This window comes from Lygodium microphyllum, chromosome 22 (assembly GCF_053477565.2).
Source record: "Lygodium microphyllum isolate KBCC chromosome 22, Lygodium_microphyllum_v1.1.10, whole genome shotgun sequence".
Classification (NCBI taxonomy): domain Eukaryota; kingdom Viridiplantae; phylum Streptophyta; class Polypodiopsida; order Schizaeales; family Lygodiaceae; genus Lygodium; species Lygodium microphyllum.
Window position 1 is genome coordinate 47209359 of NC_141156.1, and position 16165 is coordinate 47225523.

At 38.9% G+C, this 16165-nt stretch overlaps 1 protein-coding gene across 10 annotated transcripts in view; it reads right to left on the reverse strand.

Annotated features, from left to right (window-relative positions):
• LOC148017109 (uncharacterized) overlaps positions 1-16165 on the reverse strand; it is a 51711-nt gene that overhangs the window by 33179 nt on the left and 2367 nt on the right. For 2 of the 10 annotated variants that reach the window (XM_087663088.1, XM_087663089.1), the window contains exon 4: positions 124-278. In XM_087663088.1, the coding sequence (XP_087519214.1) occupies positions 124-278 (155 nt within the window). Of the gene's footprint in view, positions 1-123; positions 8203-16165 lie in introns of those variants that run through there. The other 8 variants (XM_087663096.1, XM_087663097.1, XM_087663095.1 and 5 more) reach the window with 8 other exon arrangements.

The following is a 16165-nucleotide window of genomic DNA, read 5'->3' on the forward strand; positions in this document are numbered from 1 at the left end:
ATCCGAATTTATTGGTTCTTTACAAAGAGAAAGCTTCTCACAAATGCCTCTTTTTTCTCCAGTAACTTTTTGTAAAATTCAAATGTTGCTGAAAGAACCCAAGAATGTCTATAAGAAACCTACTGTTTGGTGCCATGTTTGGCTAAGCCTGTCTTTTGCATTTGTTTCCATATTCTGGAGTACACGCACTATGCTTTCCTTTGAACGATCTAGATCATGGTAAAGAGCTAGAAGTAATATTGTATTCAATATGGTGTTCTTCATAGTTGTCTTGATGTCTGTCAGGTGTTTGTAAGGATGACTCTAAAGGTTGTTATAACTAACAAATTCACGACACAAACAAGCATACGAAGTTGGTTAATTATGTCAGACAATGAGACAGTCCTCACATTTTCAAAATGAATAATAGGATATAAATTTAACATCACCAACATTGTGGTTGACAAGGCACAAGTCTCTCTACTATTGTCCCTTCCCTACACATGTATGATGTACTCCCCTACTAGTTATTGTTGCCCTCTTTGTCCGTTCATTCCAATCCCCAATCCCATTCATCCTACACCTCATCCATATTCCTTGCCAGCTATTAGCATGCCATTGCTTCCTGCTCCTTGCTTGCAGCATGCATTTGGTCTCTGCTTGAAACCGGCCTTCAGTGGATCCAAAAGGGCAAATAGATACCTAAATTTGTAAACAAAATTCAGTTAACTCTTAACTCGGCAAAGGAAATACTCACAAACATGAAGCTAGAGTGCTCTCACATTATTGGCACAACTACCATGAACAGCCATCACAGAAAGCTCCATAACAGTTCAGCCTGCAAAGCCTTGAAACACAGCAATAAAACAACCTCTACTTCAACCCCAAATCCGTAGAGCAATCATTGCATAACTCTTCCAACTTTTTCCCCTTAGCTTTGTCGTTTGGTCCTCTCACAATTTTGGACTTTTCATGAGAAAAAATTGTCCAAGAAACTTTCAAAAGAGGAGGATGTTAGGCATCATGAAGAAACTCACGCTTTTTATAATTAATCATCAACAGCATCAGAAGAGGAAGCAGACAGCCAGATGCTGAAATCAACAGCAATCCAACGCTGTTTCTAGTGCTTCATTGCTGTCCAATTGATCCCATGAGCTTTTGATGTAGAGAACACTCTTGTTCCAGCATTTCATGATGCTGCCCTTCCATTGCTGAAGTTGTTTCTCAGTTCTGCTTGCCCAAAACCTGCAATTTAGAAATATAACAGCCACAAGCTGCTCCAAAAAGGACCCTTTTGGTCCAAACTTATATCTTACTACACTCCAAACTTTTAATTTAATCAAAGTCTCACATTAGAACCTAGGAAATTAAACGTTCCAATGTCTAGGCACCTACACCCCTAATGCAATAGCCATCATGTCCATCACGCTTGGGAGTATCATTTAAGATTTAAGTAGAAAAACTGGAATTGGCCTTCAAAAACAATCTAAAGGGCAATGAAAATAAACTAACTTGCGCCCATGAAATAAACCAACAAATAAACAAAATACCCATTGAAAAAGAGTGTTATTTTGCTTCTAATATAACCATAATGGGGATACTTGCATAGTAGATAACACACAATAGGCCCCAAAGCTTGACACCCCTTACAGTATCTCTTCATCATTACCCAAAGTTTGCACAAATCACAATTGACCTACTCTCACAAACCAGCACTCTCAATGCTAGTGATTCCCATGTGCCTTACTCTTGAATCAGCTAAAACTTGTCTCTTATGTAGCGTCCTCACTTGCTCTCATCAGCCTTGACTAAATCCATGACAAATATGTCCTTTTACACTCTAAGAAGTGCAATGAATATGATCACATGTTCTTCTCAATCCAATTGACTTGCACTAGTGACATTGGAAATGCAAACCTAGTCCACATTATTGCGCACCGCAAAGAATGTGTAATACATGCAAATCTCATTAGATCTAATCTACTATACAAAGCCTCAACCTTGTTTATGCATCAATCTCACTGCTTTGCCCTAATCTTTCATATGCAACTCACTTCAAACTGAGTGAATTCAAACCTGCACATCATACCTGCATTGCTACCATATCAAACCTACATTATTTCATGCTCATAAACAAAGGATAATTGCTCTGATCCTTGCTATATGTATTCAATTAGGTCCTTCATTGCATTTCCCTAATTTTCCCGTGCATTTTCTGCAGTAAAAGAGCTGCAATATTTACTTTTGTATGCTCCAAATTTGTACAAATGGCTGAATTTCCAGCAATTTCTCATAGCACAACTGATCCATAGGTGCTCAATGACCTTGTCGCCTTCCATGCAAATCTCCAACCAACTTTAAAGTGTTCAAAAATGCAAATAAACACTTCAACCTATCAAATCCTAAAATGATAGCCAACATTTGAACCCAATTTCATAGAGCATTTGCATTGACAATTGTCCTACATAGTTTCCATACAATCCCACATTGTTCCTCTCACAGCAAGGGGATTTCTCAAGATGAGACTGTAAAAATATCATCTTCTTTGCAACAAAGTTGTCCAAAAAGTGCACAATGAATTTTGGAGGAGACGAGAGGATCTCAACTCGCCATTTTGCTACATTAAGTTCTTTTGATAAAATTTAGATAAAAAACAACAATCTTCCTATAAATGGAGTTACAAAGCTACCCATGAATTCCCCCATGCTAAGAGGAGAAGATTGGTTATTGTCTTGACTCATCACCCAACACTTGTTGTTAGCTCATATTCAATGGCTGAAACTTGTAGCTTTTAAAGCAAAGAAGAGAAGAATGGTTGTCTCGAAACTTGGGCTGTCCAACTGAGAGAAAAAGTGACCTCAAATAACCAAATCAAGTTTCCAAATGAGTCACCAAGTACTCATTAATCAAAATTTGAATTTCATTAAGGGCTAATTAGTCAATGGATGATCAATCATAAGTGAGTTGATCACTAGACGAAACTTAAGCATCAAGACTCCTTTATAACTAAAGTGAGACACTTACTAGGTGAAGCTTTTAAATGACCATTAAACCCTAGAAAACTTTTCATTTTCTAGGTTCCTCTTTTCATTGTACGTTTTCCAAGTACTGCATCCAAATACACCATCTGAGAATGGTGTGGTAGAGCAGGCGAATCAGACCACGTTTGAGATGACCCATGGAGCATAGGGGCCTCCCATATTCCCTTGGGATAAGACTATGGCTACAGCGGTTCATATCCGCAACCGCTCTCCGACTTCTGCTTTGGCGGACATGACCCCCTACGAGGCTTTCTTTGGGAAGAAGTCTTCTGTGTCTCATTTTCGTGTCTTCGGGTACGAGGCATATGTCCATGTGGACAAGAAGAAGAGGCAGACAAAGCTTGACTTAAAGTCATGGAAGCTTCTCTTCAAGGGATACAGTACAACTACGAAGGGCTATTGGCTCTACGACCCATCCACGCAGAAGATTAAGGTGAGTCAGGATGTGATCTTCAATGAAGTTGTGGTCTCTGACGATCCAATTGATGGTTCTTGTACAAGTGATTTCTCGTCCTCACCTTTGACCCTCCCTCAACCTGAATCCAAGCTTGTGGCAGTAGGAGATCCCCTTTCCGATGCTACCCATTATAGGTGCCTTGTTGGCTCCTTGATCTAGTTTGTTCATGCTCAGCCGGGCGGACATCTCTTTTGTGGTGGCGTTGCTGTCTTCTTTTATGAAGACTTCTACCCATGATCACTAGAGAGCAACTTTGTGCATTTTTCGGTGTTTACAAGGGACTCGGTCCTACAGGATCATGTTTGGAGAGAGGGTTACTCTTTCTGGATGGAATGACACTGATTGGGCAAGTGATGTGGATTTGCGACGGTCCACTGCAAGTTATGATTTCTCCCTTGGAGCGGGAGCTATCTCTTGGAGCAGTAAGAAGCAGACTATTATGGCTCTTTCTTCTATGGAGGTTGAGTATCATGTAGTGTTGTCCCATCCGCAGAAAATAAAATAAAAGAAAAAGAGAACCAAATCTGATAGAACCATGTACAAAAATATGGTGGAGACTGTAGGCTATAGCTAATCTCAAGATCTGCACATGATCTCAGCTATGATGTGGTCCCTAGCTGCTTTACTGAGATGCCCGGTGGTGAGTCTTCGTTGTCTTGTTATAATGGCTCTGATCCGACTGGTGTGGCCCCCTCGGACATGGTTCTAGCAGATGGGATCGTAGTGCTCAATGAAGAGAAATGGCTCTATCCAATGTGACTCCAAGGCTAGCATGTAAGGTGTCTAGCAGGATGGCTTTGTCTCTACTAGGCTAGTAGTGTTAGTAGGCTCGCGTCTATGGAAAAAGTCTATCACTGCTCTCTATGTGGGTCCCTCTAGATGAGCTGGCCTCTTGTCTCACAATAGTGCTATGTGGTGCCTCTCGAGCTCCAAGAGGAAAAGACCTAGGCACCTTTGGTCCTCCTACTCCATGATGCAACGAAGGGGTCCAAAACCATCACAAAAGAGGCAATGATCCCATCCTCATATGTCATAGCATACTATACATCTACATACGTAGTGCTCCTCCATCTCCTCAAGCTCTCAACCACAAAGCTGGCAAGTCCTATCCTCTACTAGGGTATCTGTCCATTTACTTGTCTCCATCTAAAGCCTATGTGAGAAGGTGTGAATCTATCTGATAGCAGTCCATATGCTATGGGAGAGATGGATTTCCATATGTGTTGGTCGAATAGTGAAACCATCATCAGAGAGACAAGAAATGACTCGTGTAGAACTCCATCCTCGATCCTAGAGAGAGTGGTGGGTGGATCCATGTCCTTGCTATCTCAATCCTCAAGATATCAGCTTTGATCACTTGGTTCAGCTCTAATTGACTGAGAGAAAGTGTAGGGCAGTCAAGGCTATAATCAAAAGGTGGAAGGCCGTTAATATCCAAACCATGTAGCCTCATCCAAATAGCCATTTGTGAAAACCAACAGTTCTCACCTCCTGCTGCTAGTTTTCTAGATGAAGTTAGTGCCAATTTGGAGTATCTATGACGTGGAAGCTCCCATAATCTATGCCAAAATATCAGTCCTGAAGAGTGCCTTTGTAACTATAGGTGTTGCCCCTAGCTTCGCTATGACAATGGGATGAGGGGTGGAGGGTTACTCTTAATCATGCGTCCTATTATCATGACCAATGGCCTTTCCATACTATCCCGGCCATCATAATAATCTCTCTGCTCCAATCTGATCGATGAGTGGACTAAGATGCCTGTGGTACAAGCTACAACCCCATATCTCCCCTCTATATAGTGGTGTAGATGTGACTAGGGTGTCAAACAACCATAGTTTGGTGTGGGGCTCCTAGAACTATATGTCAGCACCTTGACTCTCGAGTGCCCCTAGTGCTACATATCCTCACGCCATACGTGCCTCTATTGCCCCTCTCAATGAAAAATATGGGCAAGAGAAGGTGACTCCCAAGTAGACATATTCCCTCACATTCTCCACTATGTCTCTCCCACATGCTCCACTATGGCCAGATAAGGAAAAAAGAATGCTCTATCTCGAGAGAAAGGATATTATCTTCGTCTCCATACTAAAGAAGGCAATACTTATCAAGACAAGAACTAAAAAACAAACCTTCAACCCACGTAGGACAAGAAATATACCTATAATATTAGTCCTAACCGAAAAACAAAACCTAGCATGAAAACATCAAGAAAAAAAATCTATATACCAAATGTTTTATAATGAGATGCTTTGAATGTTGTGAGAGAGAGATGCAACGAAAGTGAATAAAATAAGTATCCAACAAAAGACTTTTAAAAGTATGGCTAATCCTAAAGGAAACTAGCCTAAGGTTCTTAAGGATAACCTAGGATTCCTAAGAGACTAGCCTAGGGAAAGATAATGAATAAACTAGTCAGAGATGCTATGAGACACTGACTAGGAGGGAGATCCAAGATCCACCACACCGGTAGCCAACCACTGATTAACACGGATACCAAGCGATGGAAAAACTACACTAGCTCCTTGGGGAAGACCCCCCTCTCAACCTCCTTGGAGTGACTAAGGTTGATTTAGGAATGGGGATTGAATTCAGTTTTGGTATGGGTAAAAGACCCTTAGCTAGGAATGAGGTGATTTTGGGTGTGTAAAGACATGCTAGGAATTGCACAAAGAAAACAGAAAATGTATGAACACGACTGAACACAATAACTCAGACAATAACACAATAATGCAAATGCAAAACGTTGTAACTAACCTTTTATATATCAATTGTTACCAAGACATATCGGCTCAATGATTCAAATTAATCTGATACTCATATACTAAAAAGGCGATTCGTATCATTAAGTGTTCCAAAATATCATTAATGCTCATCATTCTAAAGAGTGGCCAATGGCGAGAATGCCCTATAATTATACTTGGGTCGTCATTAGCGAGATACCAAAGAGAAATCAAAAGTTTAATCAGACAGTCAAATTGACCAGAGAGCTCAAAAAACTAAGACTTTTACACCTAGATATCACATTGACTAGAGGGCTATATAATGAGTGGTTTTAGAAAGTGAAATCAGATGCTCGTGATCAAAGAAACAAACCATGAACCGGTGAACCTATATAATGAAGCTCTCAAAAATCTAAATTTGGTAACTCCTAATTTGAAGAGGTTACTATTTTTTAAAGTTGCTCAAATTGAAATTCTATTCATCCCAAAGGCTCCAAAATTTTGCAAGGAACAATTTTATCTTCCGCAATTATCTCAAAATCTTAACCATTTGAGAGATTTTTAGAGTAGAAGGTTTAGAAACTTCTTTCTCTAAAAAAGTGATGTATGGCATCTAGAATAGATGTTGAAATTCCAGTCACATACTTTATACTCTCCTATCTATCTTCCATCCAAGAAACACTTTCTACTTATCTTAATCTAATCCAAGCACTAAAGAAGAAAATCAGCTTGCTGCCTGGAATTTATAGAAATTAGAGTTTCAAAACCCTAATTTTCAAAATTGTAGCAAATCAACCCTTTTGTATATGGTTCATGCACTCAATGCCCATGGTTTGTTTCAATAAATTCTTATAAAGGGGGAGGGGTTGGTTCCCTTCTCAACGTGGTGTCAACTCCACACACACACACACACACACACTCTCTCTCTCTCTCTCTCTCTCTCTCTCTCTCTCTCTCTCATGGTGATAATTAATCAAGTTGATTAAGCTCAAGGTATTACCATTCTCGCGTTCTTCCCCACACTTACATTGGTATCAGAGCAAGAACTTTTCTCGGTGACGAGATCTTTGGGCTCAACTTTCTCACTATGTCAAGAGGTGAAGAGGTGAATTGGTGAGACTTCTGATGGATCATGGATTACCACAATCCATCGTGGGTGATTGAGATCCATGAACCACTAGTCTCTTTTAGCAAGCTCTTTTTGAAAATTTGGTTACAAAGCTCACTTTTTCTTCTTCTTATCATCCTCAAATAGATTATCAAAGTCAGATAGTTAATCTTGCAATATTGGATATGCTGAAGTGCTATTGCCATGAAAGCATTCAACAATGAGAAAAGTATTTACTGTTGGTAAAATATGCCTATAACAACACATTTCATACTTCTACAAGCAAAGTATCATTTGAAATCATATATGAAAACGACTCTTACTACCTATTCTCAAAACAAAGAAAAAAATATTTCATACCAATGAGTTCATGTGTAATATGAATACAGCTTTTGTCCCACTTAGATAAGCTATCCAAAATCCTCAAGAAAAACTAAAAAAAACAGCAAATAATCATCGAAGGCACTTGATTTTACAAGGAGAAGATTGGGTACAGCTGAAATTTGATACAGCTCATCTAAGAAGCTCTAACAAGCCTTCATCCCAATTCACTAAGGTCACAACAAGAAATTATAGGTCATTTTAAGTCACTGGAAAGATTAATTATGTTTATTACAAATTACAACTTCGAGAACATTAGAGAATTCGCAATGCTTTTCATGTCTATCTTTAGAAGCCTTATGAAAGGTCTCCACCATTGGAACCTGTAATAGAGGATGCACATAAAGTAGATGAATAGAAGGAGATACTTTAACTAGAGCAAATAGTCTTTCATATGATTAGAAAATGAGGAAGAAACATTTTTAGAAAATTCCTTTTAAAATTTTAAATTACTCTCATTTAGATTCTAAATGGATGCTAGAATAGTATTTTAAAGACTATCCAAAAATACTTACAACTCATAAAGAAGATGTAGCATAAGAAATACTTCAAGCAACGCCTTGAGGATAAGACGAATTTCAAGAGGAAGAGATGTAACCAACCTTGTGTATATCAATTGTTACCAAGACATATTTGCTCAATTATTTAAATTAATTTGATGCTCATGTACGTTGAAATGTCATTTGTATTATTTGAGTGTTATTAAAATATAATTAATGCTCATCTTTTTAGAGGGTGATCAAATGCCCTATAATTATACTTGGATTGTCATCGATGAGATGCCCAAGTGAAATTACAAAGTTTAGTCGAGCGGTTAAATTGACCAAAAAGCTCAGATAATTAAGACTTTTACACTCAAATAGTTACATTGACTAAAAGCTTATATTATTTAAATTAATTTGATGCTCATGTACTTTGAAATGCCATTTGTATTTGTTATTAAAATATAATTAATGCTCGTCTTTCTAGAGAGCGGTCAAAACGCCCTATAATTATACTTGGATTGTCATTGATGAGATGTCCAAGTGAAATTAAAAAGTTTAGTGGAGCAGTCAAATTGACCAAAAAGCTCAGATAATAAAAACTTTTACACTCAAATAGTTACATTGACTAAAAGCTCATATAATGAGTGGCTTTAGAAAGTGAAACTGAATGCTCGTGATCAAAGAAACAAACCATGAACTAGTAAACCTATATAATGAAACTCTCCAAAATCTAAATTTAACAACTCCTAAAATTTAGGAGGTTACTATCTTTGGAAGCTACTCAAATGAAAATTATGTTCACATCAAACACTCTAGAATTTCGCAAGTAACAATTTTGTCTTCAATAGCTATCTCAAATTCTTAACTATTTAAGCAATTTTTAGAGTAGAAGGTTTAGAAGCTTTTTTCTCTAGAAATGTGACATGTGATATCTAAAATAGAATATATATCATTTTGAAAAGAAGTGTTCCTATACTTGTAATTTTCAACAAAATGTTGTCATTTGTAGCCACTACTTTCCACTTTTAAGCATCTAAAGCACGCACCTATATATTGAAGGTTTCTCTCTCCATTTAGAATAAGCTCTCATACTGAAATTTAAACCACATGTTTTGTACCTTCCTATCCATCTCTCATCGAAGAAGCACTTCCTACTTAGCTAATCCAAGCACTAAAAAAGAAAATCAGCTTGCTGCCTAGAGTTTGTAGAAATTAGGATTTCAAAACCCTATTTTCAAAATTACAGCAAATCGGCCCTTCTATATATGGTTCAAGCACTTAGTGTCCGTAGTTTGTTTCAACAATTTCTATAAAGGATGAGGAGCTAGTTTCTCTCTCAACATACTCTCTTTTTTTTTTCGTAAACTCAACATTCTCTCTCTCTCTCTCTCTCTCTCTCTCTCTCTCTCTCTCTCACATTTTCGTGATAATAATTGATCGAGTTGGTTAAGTTGAAAGTAGTATCATTCTCATATTCTTCCCCGCATTTATAAACATAAAGCATAAAACTGCAAACATAAATAAAGAAGAAAGAGAACTTTGAAGGGAATGAATTAATGTTATAAATGAATGAATGAATGTACAAAATGCTCAAGGGTAGAGCTGTTCAATAACCAGTGACTCCTATGAGGATAGTATCAATATGCATCGTCCACAACCGGTGACTCCCATGAGGGAGGTATCAATATGCATCAACCACTGAACAGTGATTCCAATGCAGTAACCACAAGTTGGAGCAGAGGCTAATGAAGAAACGACCTACTGTAGATACAAACGCAAATCAAGCTAATGCAGAAAATGGAAGGACGGCATGTCGAAAACCAGAATGCAACAATCTCTGGGGTTAAAACTAGTAAATGCAACAATGTAACTGCCTGAAGATGATGGCAGCTGATCACTAGCAGCAATGGGAGGCTGGCGACAATTGTAGACCACATAGCAGCAGTCCCTAGGAGCTGGACAACTAGTGAAAGAAGGGCGACGGCCGAAATATACAAAACGAGGATTAAGCCTGTCTATTTATAGATATAGAAGGATCCTCCCAAATTAGAATTTTGCATGTGAGATACAGAAACTCTCTAGAATTACTTTCCATTTAATGACACTTTTAGTGATTTGCATGTTTTGGGCTCAGTGTAGAATGTATTTTTAGCTCAACAGAGTATGGGTCTAAGACCCTATGAGAGTGCCTAACGAAAAAAAATGAACACAGAGAGAAAAATGAGACAAAATGAGAACGCAAGCGAGAGAAGAAACAATGTGACTACGATGGGTGAAGGATACAAAGCTGCAACAGTCAGCCCCAACATGCAACTCTACATGTCGATGTGGGCGCCAGAGAGTAGCAAGGTGATGGGAGAATGAGCACGGCTGGCTAATCACAAAGAATCAACGATAGATAATAAGAGTGGAAGGACATGTCATCTATGTGTAGGCAAACTGGGGCCACAACTAGTAATAGAGTGGTTAGGCCCAAAATGTGGATGCCAAAGACAACTTAAAGTACCAAAAATACATGAATATACCCTCCAGCTAAAGTGCCTAAAGTACATAAAAAATCACAAACAAAGACAATGTCAGAGCTCCTAATGTTATCATCTGACTCATACTAAGACTCCTACGAAGCGAGATGACTACACAAGACACATGACTGCTAACAGATCCTACTCCTTTGAGTGACAATTGTCATCTACATGGCCTAGTTTCTGGCAAAATGTACTAAATCTTTTTTTTTTAGGCAAGAAGTTCCAAGAGGGTCTTTGTGAGGGTATGAGAGTACTGCTCTCTTTTTCCAAGAGGATCTTTGTGAGGATATAAGTGTACTGCTCTCTTTTTCCTTCAAATAAGGAGACTAACCATCGATATCGAAATGTGGTCCATATTCAAGGTTAATCCGGAAAGGTGGAATTAGGTCTAAATGCGGAGGTGATTCCTTTCTACTCCTTGTTTCCTTCAAAGAAGGCAACAAGACCAAAGGACAGAAAGTAATGCACTTTCGGGTGTTTATAAATCATAGGGTTAAAGGATAGTATTTCCCCTAACAATATACCAAGATGCAAAGTGGTATATGTTTGTCTAGTGACAATCTAAAACCTTGATGTGCATCAAAGACAATGTGTACTAAGCTTGGATAACCTATTATAGATATAAAGATAAAGGGTCTAGATTGAAGTAAGAGAAATCTAGATGTGAAGTGAATGTGGGAGGAAAGAGTGAAAAATGTGAATGTGAATGGAAACCACTAAGCTCATACTCAAATGAAACAAGGAATAAAGGATTACCTTGTGAAACATCTCTAAATATAGTGTTCTTCAAAACCATACTGGTACCAATCTAGGTCTCCGTGGTAGCTTACAATGGATTCTTGCATAACAAAAGCAGCAGTATGGTTATGCACAACATCAGACGAGAAAGAACCAATTATACCTTCTTCGATTAGCTTTTGTTGAAAGGCTATTCTGCGAAGCTCTTCACTATTCTTGGCTCTATGAGCCATAATTAGCAGGTCCTCATTTGTGATAGAATAATGACGTGTGTCTCCAACGTAGTCAGAAGAATCTCTAGCCATGCCAAAACCTTGTGGAATCAACAATGGATACTACTTTTGCTCAATTCTTGGCATAGGCTCCTTTGGGAACTAAGTACGTGTGGAAGTGTTTGATGTCATCTTCCCTCTATAGTTCATATTTCCAAAGGCGAAGCTTTCCAATCAAGGGTCTAGGTTTCTTCAATGAGAACTTGGCTCTGATACAATGTTAAGAAATGCTCATCTACGGAATACAAACATAATCATACGACAAATACACAGACTGATAAAGAAACATAATTAGGGTAGAGTTAACAAGAAACAATGAACACAAAAGATAATGAAACTAAATAATGAATAAATAGATGCAATGCTCAATGTAGCAAACACACTATGCAAGGTGAAAACTGACCCCTGAAATCCCTGTCTTGAGGTCCAAGACAAAGAGTATAAGAAAAAGAGTGTGTTGTACTCTGATGGATCCCGAAACACAGAAGGCAACCTCCCAAGGTGTCTAACAACAATAAACGCAGCCTATGAAAGTTGGACCAGTAACAAACGAGCAGCAAAGTATGCAGAATCTGCAAATGCAGATCAGGCTAATGACATGGCAGCTGTATGGAAGGGCTGAACAGCAAAATGCAGGCCAGCAGATCTCAATAGGAGGCTAGGTGGCAGCAAGGAGAGCAAAACACAAAATTTTTGCTGATGTCAACACAAGGAGGCAGCTGAGAAGACTGTAAGGCAGCTCCAGATGATCAACAAACAGCAACTACAGGTTGTGACAGTCTCTGGCAGCAATCATCTAGCTGGCCAACAATCTAGAAGGCTAGTAAACAGTCCTGAACAGCAGCAAAAGGCTGGACAGCAGGCGCCAAATGGTAGATAGCAATGGTGGGGACAGCTCCGGTTGAGATATCCTCCTCATATGGGGTGTGGACAGCAGTGAGAAGGCACCTGCAAGCTGCAAAAATGAGATTGAGGCTGGATGGTTTTATAGAAAGTTTGGGTCCTCCCAAATAGGGTTTGTGCCTATGGGACAAAGACACTCTCTAGAAACACATTTCATTTAAATAAAGAGGTTTGATTCATTGATTATGCATGTTTTCAGGCTGTTTTAAAGAAGCTAATGAATTTTTAGCTAAAGGCTTCCATGTTGGCCTATTTTTCTCCCATTCTAGGTTGTTCGGGACGAATGTACGGGTACAGAACTTAATTGTGAATAGTGAGACAGCTCGTGAAGCTTCTAGACAACAAGGCAACCTGATTTAGAGCAAATTCTAGGGCTTTAAATAGCAAGAAACCTTAAAAAGGACGTTATCGAAAGTAGTTGATGCAGACATTAGGGTTTTAAACAGCAGCAAAACCCTAAAAACTACTAGGTGACCCAATTTTCTCTCTCTAAAACAAAAGAGGACTGTTGTTACAACACTTTCTTGGGATTAGATTGAACGTTTCTCTCTCCTCTGCTATCCTTCTTCCTCATCTCAACAAATATGAAGGTAATCAGCACCTTTGCTGAATTCAAACCTAATTTCTGTTGTAATGAATGTTTATCAGCTGTCTAGAGAAGTGCACCATTGAATCTCAGTCATTCTCAGGCATTCTCAGTTTTGCTTAACTATTTGAAGGTGGACATTAGAACTTATACTGTCAAAAACCTAATTTACAACAAAAATTAGGGTTTCTTAGCCACCACAAAGTGTGCACCCATTAAGCAAAAGCCCAAAGATCAAAGCAATTGTTGGAATTGAAGCAATTACAACAAATCTAATAGAGATTGTATATTCACATTGTTGGCCCGCATACAAGTGTTCTTGATTCAATTTGTACCTGAATTGTATTAGAATCAAGAGGCAAATTGGACCCTGATGCTACTAATCATTGGTGATAGCCCAAAGCATTGGAATTTGTAGAGAGATTAGTCTACATCTTAGTGTAAAATTTCATAACAATACAAGTTAAAGAAATACTGCAAGGAGCACTAGCTTTGGGCCCAATCTTATGTTGGCTATCCAAGATTTTTGTGGTAAATTTTTATTTCGGATTTGTGAATTCATTCACTTGCTGTAATTAGTATCATATCAGGTCATCTACCACCCTATCCGAGAAAGAAGGCTGGTTTCAGTTCCTCATGGGAAAATTATTCGCATGCCCAAGCACCCTTTCACAAAGATGATAATGATCATGCAATTCAAAAGGGATGTACAACAAGGAAGGGTTGCAGATGTTGAAGACAACAAGACAATACCAAAACCCGAAGTGACCATGCCCAAGGCTAAGGGTACCAGAATTAGAGTTTGTTTTGATGAAATCAATCAGTTCGTTTCTCATTCTGGTGAGAAAAACCTAGAGTAAACTCACATGGCAACGATGATGTATCCCCCTTCTCCAAAAATGGAAGGCGATCCTGATTGCATTCTGCATATGTTGAAGACAACAAGACAATACGAAAACCCAAAGTGACCATGCCCAAGGCTAAGGGTACCAGAATTAGAGTTTGTTTTGATGAAATCATTCAGTTCATTTCTCATTCTGGTGAGAAAAACCTAGAGTAAACTCACATGGCAACGATGATGTATCCCCCTTCTCCAAAAATGGAAGGCGATCCTGATTGCATTCAAATAGGATCAAAAAGGCACACACAAAACCAAATACATGTGACTATATGACCCTAGCAATATTTCCACTTGATGCTTCCGTAAACATGTCTTGTAGACTATAGTTATATGTACTGCTTAATGTTGAGACCTTACTATAAAAACTCATGTGACTAGCATATTGATCATAAAAGTCCCAAAGAACATAAATTGCCATCAAACAGTACTATGAGTGAGACATAAAGTGTTTCTAAACAACCTCTAGATATGCAAGCCTATATGTATTGAGGAAGTGGAGGTGCTAAACCCCAACTTGAGAATTGAGCAATTCTCCAAACTTATGCTCTGTCGATTATGACTAAGCCACAACCAAGGTCACTTCTAGTTTCAAAGCCTCGAAGTAAAGCTCCAACAGTTGAGGTGAATTTGCCAAGTCACCCTCCATCCACTTCACATCCTTCAATGAATTCTAAAATTTAGAATCAAGATCGCATCAAGTTCCTCAAGTTCTGATTGTACGTCATTAGTGTCCTCTACCACATCTCATGAAAAGGTCTAAGAACACTTGCATGCAGGGTGCTAACTTGATATGACAGCCTCGCTTGTAACTGCTCAAACCAAGTATCTATGATAGCATTGCGAGTAGAGTAGTCATGGCCTTTAAGCTTATCATCAGTAGAGGAACACAAAGGTGCCATGATGTGAATGAAATTAGGAGTAGAGAGAGATATCTCAAGCATTTGTAGTCAAAATACACCAATCAAGAAATTCAACAGTTCCCACATAGAAGCAGTCAAGAGAAGGCAAAGAGCTGAGCAATAGTGAAGTGAATGTGATGAAGAATCACAACCAACGACACACAAAACCCTCTTTGAAGCTGAAAATGCAAAAAGTGCAAATGTAGCAATCATATCAGCAAAGTGCACAGTCTACCACAGTATGGAACAGTCATCCAGCAAATGCAAGGTGTTTGAGAAGTAAAATGGCATGGTGGCACATAGGGCAGCCTTTGCAACAGCAGATCCAGCCTCCATGGCCATGTAGCAGCCCAAAACGCAAGGTTCACAGCTTCGTATGCAGGGAAAACCAATCGGCCAGCACACAAAGTTGCACAGCTGTAGGACAATTTTCCAGGTGGAAAGGAAGGGGTAGAAAGCAGAAATTCGAGGGTAGAAGGCTCCAGCAGCAGAAAATGCAGGATTTTCAGATCTGAACTATCAGTAATAGCACATGAGACCACTGACCATGTGATATCATGTGAGAATGTGCAGATGATAGAAAGCGAGAAAGAGAAAGCATGTCACATGAACATTTACAAAACAAATGAACACAAGAATACAAAAACTTACAATGAATGGGAAATAGAATCTGCACAATGAAACATGAGATGTACGGTACATACCACCAGGGTACCAGCAGCAGTGCCTCCAGTCATCCTCTCTCCAAGGGTGCAATATGATGTGATAGAAGAACAAGAGTGGAATGGAGCATCTATAGCCTTAGGATGAGAGCAGAGAGCCCTAGGACGAGACCCTAGACAACTGAGGAAACCCTTAATGAGCCACCAAGCTGCCTCTAAAGGGCGCCCAACTAGAGGCTAAACACAATACCTAAACCCCATGAACCTGCCAAACTAACAGCACAGGCTTACAAAAGGATTTGGACCACTATCTCATGGGCTATCCAAACAAGCAGTCCCATTGATGAAAACTAGGTTTTCATTACCATGCATGCATCTTAGAGAGAAGAGCTCCATTTATCATTCCAAACTTCTCTATAGCAAAAGCAACTTACAATCCTATAAGGCTTTTTCCAGCATTATTCCAATCCAAGGCCAATACACAAGTCCATTTGATTTGCACAAATAA